At 59.5% G+C, this 9,764-nt stretch overlaps 1 protein-coding gene across 2 annotated transcripts in view; it reads left to right on the forward strand.

Moving 5' to 3' along the window:
• KIRREL3 (kirre like nephrin family adhesion molecule 3) overlaps positions 1–9,764 on the forward strand; it is a 545,001-nt gene that overhangs the window by 528,039 nt on the left and 7,198 nt on the right. Inside the window, exons 11-14 of one of the 2 annotated variants that reach the window (XM_027092960.1) lie at positions 2,333–2,433; positions 4,423–4,621; positions 5,895–5,930; positions 9,147–9,254. In XM_027092960.1, coding sequence (XP_026948761.1) covers positions 2,333–2,433; positions 4,423–4,621; positions 5,895–5,930; positions 9,147–9,254 — 444 coding nt within the window. The remainder of the gene's footprint in view (positions 1–2,332; positions 2,434–4,422; positions 4,622–5,894; positions 5,931–9,146; positions 9,255–9,764) is intronic. The other variant, XM_027092962.1, reaches the window with a different exon arrangement.

Here is a 9,764-nt window from a genome sequence, read left to right on the forward strand (position 1 = left end):
TGCCTCCCCCCTCGCCAAGAGTCGTGGCAGCCCCAGAGGGAGGGTGAATCTGCTGAGACCCCGGAGCCGTCTGTCCAGGGCAGATCCCTGACTCGGGAGCCTTCCTGCCTTTCCTACGTGTCCCCAGGACGCCACCAATAAATTGGCGCTGCAGGGCTAAAAATAACAGCATCTGATCGCACCTCCATATATCCATGGCAACATGGGCTGCAGCCTTTTCCTGCCGGCTCCTGTGTCTGACACTCGGCTCGGGCGCTAGGCCCTGGTGAAATCAGCGGCCTCCCCGGCTACCCACCACCCGCTCTGGGAGGGCGCTGGGAGTCGTGCTGGCCCATGACTACGGCCAGCTCCGCTCCGATGGCCCTGTGACCAGCCGGGCTGGGGACCCTCAGACTCACGTGTGGCCCCCGGGGTCCCCAAGCCCGAAGCTTTGAAATGAGCATCCTCATTGCTGGGGAAAACACGACGGATAAAGGAAGGACTAAAATCCGTTGTCACTTTAGACTTCCGAGCATTTCCCAACAGGGATTCAAAGCGGCTTCTCGAGGAGGGAACGCACACGTCAAAGGGACACTCCTCTTGGATGGGACATCCCAGCCTGGGCCCTGGTGTCTATCCAGGGTTTAATCTGCACTCTCCAGGGTCGTTCTTTCCAACGCCCCGCCTGTGCCTCCAATCCTCTGACACAAGCTCCCCTAGGCTGCTAGGAAGAGAAACACCCAAGAGATTGGAGTGAAGCGAGGAGGCAGTTTGCTTGTTTCTGAATGAGGGTCATCATGCCCTGAGGCAGGAGGATGCAGGAAGTGGCCCACAGAGAGGAGCCTGCCAGCCAGCACATGCGTGGACTTGGGAATGGACTTGTCTATACCTGTGTCTGGAGAATAGGTGGGGAGGGGTGGTGAAGCCCTTTGGGCAGGCCTGGACTAGGCTGAAGGAATCAACACTATGAACAAATCCAAAATGAGATGAGGTTCTCATCAAAATGCATCCCGGCCGGGAGATGACCGCTGGCCATCGCCCTTTGGGGAATAAACTGGCCCATGATTTGGCTCAAACCCGGGATTTGCAGGAAGGGGGAGATAAACCGTACTACTGCTGTGTTCTGCCTCTCCCACCCCCCTCTACCCTTACCCCGATTCCTGTTTTCTTTTAAGAAGCCCTTAAATGTGTATGCATTTACCTGATCGTTTTTAGAACAGCTGATGACACCGCCCCCCCCCCACCCCAGGGAAATCCTAGCTCCTGGGGAGTGAAGGGGAAAAGGTTTTACAGGATCATCACTTTCAGCCCGCAAGTGCCAACCAAGGTCCTAAAGCATGAAGCCTTCCTGGCCAAAGGCTTCTTGGAGCTAAGGTTCCTAAGAGAGGAACTCTGAAGGCCCCCTGAGGGTGGAAGCCCTTATCTTGAGGGTCCCTCATGTCTGCCTCTCCCATCTCCAAGACGTTTCCCTTCCCAGCCTAAATGCAGTCAGTTAACAGGCAGAACTGGACAGGAAGCACTGCTGGAATCCTGGTGGACCCTCCAGGCTGTCCGAGGTGGTACATGAGCCAGGTGTCCCCAGAGACATCCATAAACATGACCCATACATGCACGCACGCCCCGGCGGGATAGGATAATGTCAGGGTCAGCTTTGGAGCTGGGGTCCCACCTGGGCTGTCCAGGTATGTATGTGGCGTGCAAAGCGATGAACTAAGGGATCTCCTGAGACACATGTGAGATGAAGTCTGTGAAGGTGCCCAGCCCAAGCCATGTATGCCAGGTGGGTGGGGGGGTGATTCCCCTCTTCGCCGCTTCGTGGAGGAACATCTTTTACTTCCCTTCCTGCCTGGTTTTCCGGTCCTGCCGAGGACACCGGTTTGTTAGGCAAGCGCGCCCTCTACTGGAGATACAAGGGAATGGTTTGAAATCCAACAGCTGGCTGAGGTGGAGGTGACATTACATTCCTTCCTCCCTGACACCTCCCCCACTCCCTTCGCAGGTGTACCGCCTCCTTCATAAAGGTTTCCCCACCTGCCGGGTAGAGTTCTTCTCTCTCCTGTGAAGTCGGTTAGCACTTTGCCTGGTGCTCACCTCCCCACCTCCTGTGACAGCTCTTGATGTCTCTGGGCGTCCTGACTTAGAGGCACTCACTCACGATCCCTTGAGACGTTTATGACTGAAGCTTCGTCTATCTCTGAGTCCCCTGTCTCGCCTGTCACCTTGCATATACAGGCCTCCAGTAACTGTTTGGTGAACGACTGAATGAATGTATAAACTTCTGAACTTGCCAAGAGGGGCCCAGCCAGGGCCCACCCCCTCCCGAATCCCTGATGTGATGCTGTCTCCCCAACAGGACCCCCCATCATCTCCAGCACCCAGACCCAGCACGCCCTCCACGGGGAGAAGGGCCAAATCAAGTGCTTCATCCGGAGCACGCCGCCACCCGACCGCATCGTGAGTGCCCCGGGGCGAGCAGGGAGGGCCAGTGGCACGGCCCCCAGGCTGGGCAGCCTGGTGGGTCATCTGTGCCTGCAGCCGCTCCACCATCCGGCTGGTCAGTCTTGCCTCTGCACTGCTTTTCCCCGTCGGGGAAAACTATTCCTGCCTTGTGTCTCTTGGAAAGGCATCACGAAGACAAAAATCACGGGCAGTCTCCTTTCTCAGGACAGGCTGTGCTCCTCGCCTGCGGGTGTATTTAACTCTTCTCTGCCTCTCAGCTGTGTGCCAACACAAATGGTTCCGACCAAATTCTGCATCTTGGGGGCAGAGGGCAAGTGAGGGCAGCAGAAGGGAAAAAATGATTTCTTACCTTTCCTGGGTTCAAGGCCAGCCTTTAGCAAAGTTGCAAATAGGGTGCAGCTTAGAGTCAGCAGACCTCTCTCTGCGCCTCCACAGCCCTCCTCTGCTTCGATGCCGTGGAGAGTGCTGCCCCAGTTAGCAAGTTTCCCTCTGAAAGCGTCACTCCCTTCTCCCCGCCCCTCCCCGCAGTGCAGCTTGGGCCGCCTGACAGGCTCACATGTAGCCCTCCCAGATATTTGCATTTGTAGAAGTGGGGGTCTCCCACCCAGGTTCCGCTGACACTGGTAGAAGCTGGGGCGGGAAAACAGAGAGAGGTGAGCATCTCCCCGCACTGTTGGGTGTCGGGGGAGGGGTGGAGACACTGTTGTCTGCAAGCCCAGTGCCCAGGCGGTCCTGCCGAAAGGCCGCCAAGGTCCAGTTCACAAGGCAGTCTCACCTTTCCCCAGGGCAGCAGCACCTGAAGGGGCGTGGGAGGCACACGCCAACAGCTAAGGTGTCACCCTGTAGATGAAGTCCTTGTTAGAGCACTGGTGCGTTACACACTTCCTCAGGCATTCAGTTCATTCACTGTCTGAGTCACACAGAAAGGGCAAGGGTCCACGCGTAGAACTAATGCCTACGCCTCCCTCTTCCCTTCACTCTAATCTTTTTGAAGTGTAAGTGTAACACGTGCTGGTGTCGATAATATCCTGTTCACTACTGAGCATAGTCACACTGTCTTCCTCTTCGTGGAAATGGAACTCTAGGCCAGGGGTTCTCAACCTGGGCGGTTCTGCCCCCAGGGGACATTTGGCGACACCTGGAGACATTGTAGGGTGCAGCTAAACACCCCACAGAGCCCAGGGCAACATGGTGGGGCAGGCGGTGACAGTGTACGGGAAAGGGCTCTGAGAAGAGGTAAACGCTCACCGGCCGAAACCAAGCTGCACTAAGGTTCTCACAAACGCAGCTCTCAGAGCGTAACGTTTGTACAAAGACACGCACAAAGTAACCAAACCAGACTCAGTCAGCCTGGGGCTGGCCTTCACCACCATCTGTCAGGGGCCCCAGCTGACGGAGGGCCTCCCATCGCCGCCCCAGAGCCCCTGCTTGCCTGGGAATATGTTCCAGCAAAAAGCCGCGTAAGGCCCCGTGTCGATGGAAATACCCTCTGAGGTGGCCCAGCCTGTGTGTGTGTACGTGTGTGTGTGCTACGTGTGGGGCGGTAGGTGTACCCGTGTTGTGACATGTGTGTGTGCTGTGTGCACACGTGTCTGTGCTGTGTGTTGGGACGTGGGCGTACTTGCGTGTGCACGTGTTGGCACTGTGGGTGGGACGGTAGGTGTACCCATGATGTGACGTGTGTTTGCGGGTACAGTGCTGTGCACACACCTGTTGTGGCGTGTTTGCGGGTGCTGTGCTGTGTGCACACGTGTTGTGGCGTGTGTTTGCGGGCGCTGTGCTGTGCGCACACGTGTTGTGGCGTGTGTTTGCGGGCGCTGTGCTGTGTGCACACGTGTTGTGGCGTGCGCGTCGACCTGTGCCGTGTGGCGGTGAGCGTGAGCGCGGGCCTGGCAGCGTCCACCCAGGAGCAGGGAGGCGGCACGGTGGTCCTGGCGGGGCGGCTCTGGCAGGATGTCCTCCTAATTCTGCGCACCTGGGCAGGCCTGGTCCTGGAAGGAGAATGTGCTGGAGTCGGGGACATCGGGCCGCTACACGGTGGAGACGGTCAGCACCGAGGAGGGCGTCATCTCCACGCTGACCATCAGCAGCATCGTGCGGGCCGATTTCCAGACCATCTACAACTGCACCGCCTGGAACAGCTTCGGCTCTGACACGGAGATCATCCGGCTCAAGGAGCAAGGTGGGGCTCCCCGCGAGGGCAGGGCCCCAGGCAAGGTCCTCCGGGGCCCTGGGGGGGACAGAGCGCCTACACTTGCGGGCGGGCAGGAGGCCCTTCCTCACCTGCCACGCAGCCGCTGCCGGTCAGCCGGCCCCCCGAGCCCAGGGGCACTGGCCTGCACCAGAACAAGCAGGAGGACAGCTGCCCAGGTGCTGGCCCCTCAGCAGGCGCCGCGTTGCCTAAAGGCCCTGGCTTCCCCGCTCTCAGCGGTTCCCTGGGGCCCTCTGGGGGCGTGATCGCTGAGCAGTGTCCCCACGGGGATGCACCAGGATGGGCGTATTGGGGAACCTGGCCCAGCCCGTTAAGCCAACAAGCCAGTCCAGTTGCCCCAAACCTGAGGGTGCCCGTGCTAAGCTAAGGAGTGGCACTTGAGCTGTCCAATCCCTGGTGTGCAGGGGACTGGCCTCAGGCTGCCTGCAGCTCCCCATGGGGACACAGGAGACACTTGGAGCGCTGTGCTCTGAAGGAGACCCCAGCCAGCAGGGCAGCGCCGGGCAGAAGGGCTCAGAGCTCGGAAGGACTCAGGCTCGGAGGGCGGGGAGCCTCAGAGGGGCATGGAGGGGGTTCCAGAGAAGTGAGGCAGCCAGCCAGTGGCACACCAGGTCCTGAGATGGGCTGCGGATCTAGCCCCTTGGCCAGCGGGGGTTCGTCCAAGACAGGAACGGTCCAGGGGGCCTCGGCCCTGGCAGTCTCCGACCCCTCCAAGCTTAAGGCCCACCCACAGGCTGTCAGGCCTTGGAAGAGATTCTGGGCCAAGCAGGTGGTCTCAGCTGGGCCCCTGGGGCCGCAGTGCTGCCCTGTGGATCACGCATTGCTCCCAACACCTCTTCCCTAATAAGTGCTGCTTTGCTAATGCTTTGCACATAATTTGCATAATATCATCCACACGTCATCCCAACCCTCCCGGTCCACTGTTGCCTCCCCTCCATGTCTTCCCCTCAGTGCCCCACCCCTCTACCCGCCCCTTAGTGTTCTCACCCCCCCTCCTCAGAGCCAACTCCCACCCCAGCCTTGACCTCTCTCTCTGGTCCCACCCGTCTGGAGTCCCTAAGTCAGTCTGAACGAACTCCGGGTTCAGTTCGGCCAGCCCAGATCTGTGGGGCATCCTGGAGATGTGATGCAGGAGGGAGCCCCCAACCACCCCAGACCCTCCAGAGGGCCGCCCCGCCCCCAATCCCACCCCACCCTGGCCAGCCAGGCCCTGGCTGTGGACTCTTGCTTTATTTCCAAACAGGTTCGGAAATGAAGTCGGGAGCCGGGCTGGAAGCAGGTACGAAGGAGACATGAGACTCCCCGGGATGGGGGAAGGGGCTGCTGGGCTAGATGGGGAGGGAGCCCAAAGTGTGGGTCGGGAGGCCAGGGCAGCCGCTAACTTCTCTGCCCTCCCCCATCTTGAGACTTTAGTGCACTCAGAGCAGCAGGGAGAGAGCCTCCAGGCAGCACGGGTCTAGAGACCCCGGACCTGTCTCCGCTGTTGCTGCCCCCCCCTACCCCCCGCAGGCTCCTGGCAGCCCAGGGCACTTGCTCCTCCCCCGTCTTTCCTCCCACCCCTCCTCTTCTGAAGCCCTGACTCCTCCCCCTGGGGTCAGCTCCCCGCCACCTGACTCCGCTTCTCACCATCACCACCAGCTTGGCCATCGCTTCCAAGAACACCTGGGCCGCCCAGCCCGGCTGTGGCCTGCGTAATCCATGCTGACCCCGTGCTTTCTGCTGGCTGCCTCCTTCCCGCACTCCTGCATTCCCCGTGGAGCTGTCATCTCACCACCGGGCTGAGGCCGCTGGGCAGTGCCTCTCTCCCCGGGGACTTGGCAGCAAAAGGGGTCACCAGGCTCCCTGGGTTGAGTTGCTCTCTCTTGGGACCCCACAGGAGACAACTGCCCCCCACCCTCCAGGGGGAAACCCAGAAAAGAGAATCAGGACATGGCAAGCCAGACCCCACAGGGTCGGCAAAGGCCATGACGAAGATGAGGGGTCCCCTGCCCTAGTTCTCCCGCCACACCGGCCCAGGAGGCGCTTCAGCAAGTCCCTGGTGGGTCCCGCTCAGCCCCTCCCCTCTGGGCGGACGGCCCCTTAAAGAGCAACAGGCTGGGCACAGGCCAGCTCAAGGCGGGCACACAATATCAACTCCTGCTGTGTTCTCCCTGATGCCCCTCAGGGCCACTCCTGGTGCTGAGCTGGTGTCACCCTCTGTCTCCATCTCTTCTGTGCCTGCACCCTGGGGCCCCCACCCACCCACTCAGGACAGTCCTCCAGATAAGATGGCTACCACCACGCCCCCCCAGCTGTTAACAACTTAAGGAAATGTGGACGCCAGAGGCACAGCTGCCTTAGATACCGCTTCCCTGGTTCTCTGGTTTCACAGACCTTGAGGCCCAGAGAGGTTAAGGACCCTTCCACCGTCATCCTTTGGCTCTGAGCTCAGCTGAGACAAGACCCGAGTTTTCCAAGGAAATGCCCTAGGAATCTCGGAGAAACTGAATTCAACTCAAATCAAAATCAAATCAAATTCAAAAGCATGGAAGCAACGAACTTCCAACGCGGCTTTCCTTTCCTAGAGGAATTCAAACCTAGAGACAGGGCCGTCTCACTGTCAGAGCAAGCTCGCAGGGCTGGCGAGGTCAGGTCCATTGTCTCACCCCTGACTGTTGAGACCAGCCCAAACGCCTCCCATTTTCAGTCCCCGAGTGTTTGTCGCACCCACCTCCTCCCCGTCGCCTCCCCTGAGCCCCCTACAGGGGTCTCGGGCTCCAGTAGGCAGGTGATGAATGCACCAGTGTGCCAATCCTGGGCTGGAAGGAGAGCCCCAGCCTGACGGCCAACACTGCCAACCGTTGGACACGCGCTCCTTCCGGGAGAGGGACCACACCCCCTCCCAGCAGCGTCTCCAGGGGCCAGGGTCTGCGGGGTTCCTCCTTTCTTTTGCTCTTTAAAGAAAACGACAGCGAGAGGCGAGAGGCCAACCTCCAGCTCAGGACAGATACCTGGAGTCCCCAGTCATCCACACTGAGAGCGTGGGGTAGGGGCAGCAGCTGAGTCTCAAAAAGGGACTTTCTTATCCTTGTATCTGCTGCGGTCCTCCTTCCCACACAGACACGAGGGCAAAGGCTGGGATCGGTTTGGGTGCCAGGCTCTGTGCCAGCCTTTACCTGCCTGCATTCACCCATCTAAACCCCAGACCTGCCCCTGAGGCAGGCACTGTAATTATCCTATTTTACAGGTAAAGAAAAGAGAGTGTAAAGTACGTTGCTCTGGGCTGTACAGAGGACGTGAGATTTGTAGGATGCCATGGGACGCAGTGTGCGGAGCTGGGCAGGATGAGGGGGGCGGATAAGAGGAGACGTGGATTTGCACTGGCTCTACTGTAGCTGTGTGTCCTTAACCAAGTCACTTGACATCCCTGGACCTCAGGGTTTCCATCTATAAATGGGAGGCTTGGACTCTCTGAGCCCTAAGCTCTCCTGCCCCTGCATTCTCTAGTTCTAACCCCCCATGGACTACTCAGGGCCCCACGTCATATGCTCAGGCCCCCTCTGCAGACACAGAAGGGTCAGGACTGTCTGGAAGAGCGCCCACCCCAGCCTAACATCACCCTCCCCACCCCCATCTCTACTTGGCTAGGGCAGGAGACAGAGTACAGGAACTCAGCAGGGAGGGAAGCTTTGCCTAGCTGGAGTTCCAGGTGCCTCTCTGGCGGGGTGGGGTGCCGGGATTCCTGCCCAGAGGACTGGCCCAGGAGAGGAGGGGGCAGGACTGGGCATCTCTCCTTAAAGAGGTGGGGGGAAGGACTTCCCTGGCGGTCCAGTGGTTAGGACTCCGCGCTTCCACTGCAGGGGGCACAGGTTCGATCCCTGGTTGGGGAAGTGCATGCCATGCCGCGCGACCAAAAAAAAAAAAAAAAAAAAGAAAGAGGTGGAGGGAGCTGTGATCCTGCCCTCCGGCCCCTACGACGTGGCCCCTGGCTGTTACCACCTGTGATGCCCAGGTCCGGAGGGGAAGTTGCCTCAGACCTGAAAACTCTCTAAAAGCTGCTTGTCCATTGTCCACCCTCCGCACCTGGGAAAGGGAAGAGAAGGAAAAAGCGAAGCGAACGAACAGCGGCAGTGACCCTGGTCATTTTCCAAAGAAAAGCCAGGACTTAACGACTCTCCTGGTGTATCACCTCGGAGAGCTCAGCATACCAGCCTTGCCTCTCACCTCCCACGTTCCCCTCCCCTCCCTGTGTCTGCGTGCCTCTCTGCCCCCACCACTGCTGCCATCTTTCCCAGGTCTGCCCACCCTCTCCGCCACACCGTGTCCCGCCCGAGCTGACCCCTGTTGGACTGTGCTCGCGCCTGCGCAGGCCCCTGTGGCCTTTCCCAGGAGCGCCCACGCGCCGTGGTCTGGCCCCAGCTCGGCAGGGGCTGTGCCCAAGGAACTGGGTGAGATCTGGGGGGAGAGAGCGGGCTGCCCCAGCTCCCTCATCAGCCTGCTTGCTTCTCTCCCACAGAGGCTGTGCCGATGGCCGTCATCATCGGGGTGGCCGTAGGAGCTGGCGTGGCTTTCCTCGTCCTTCTGGCAACCATTGTGGCCTTCTGCTGTGCCCGCTCCCAGAGAAGTACGGGAGGGAGACCCGGGAGCTCAGGGAGGGGGGCAGAGAAAAAGGCCAGCTTAGACTGCCCCGGAGTAACAGCAGGAGTACAGCGAGCAGGGCCCCTACCAGTGCTGTGAGCTGCTGGGGCAGGGATGGGCCTCCCGCATCTTTTCACAGGCGACGCTTTGCTCGGCATCTGCTACAGAGCAGGCGCTCCGCTGCGGCTGAGCTGGACGGAAGTGAACTTCATGCACCTCAGACTGAACATACACAGCACTCTCCACCCATCGGGAACTGTACTGAAACCCGGGGGGGGGGGGGGGGGGGAGGTGACCTTTGCCCTCCAAGATCTGCTAGTCGAACCAGAAAAGCAGGTCACCCACACAGGAAAGAAAAAGGGGATTCAGGGAATTGCTTTGGGGGCACTCCTAAGGGTCTTTTAGTTGTTAGCCATAAAATGCTGGGGTTGCGCTTTTTTTTCTTTAACATCTTTTTGGAGTATAATTGCTTTACAAAGGTGTGTTAGTTTCTGCT

Source organism: Aethalodelphis obliquidens, unplaced genomic scaffold (assembly GCF_003676395.1).
Source record: "Aethalodelphis obliquidens isolate GAN/ISIS:26980383/991018 unplaced genomic scaffold, ASM367639v1 scaffold82, whole genome shotgun sequence".
Classification (NCBI taxonomy): Eukaryota; Metazoa; Chordata; class Mammalia; order Artiodactyla; family Delphinidae; genus Aethalodelphis; species Aethalodelphis obliquidens.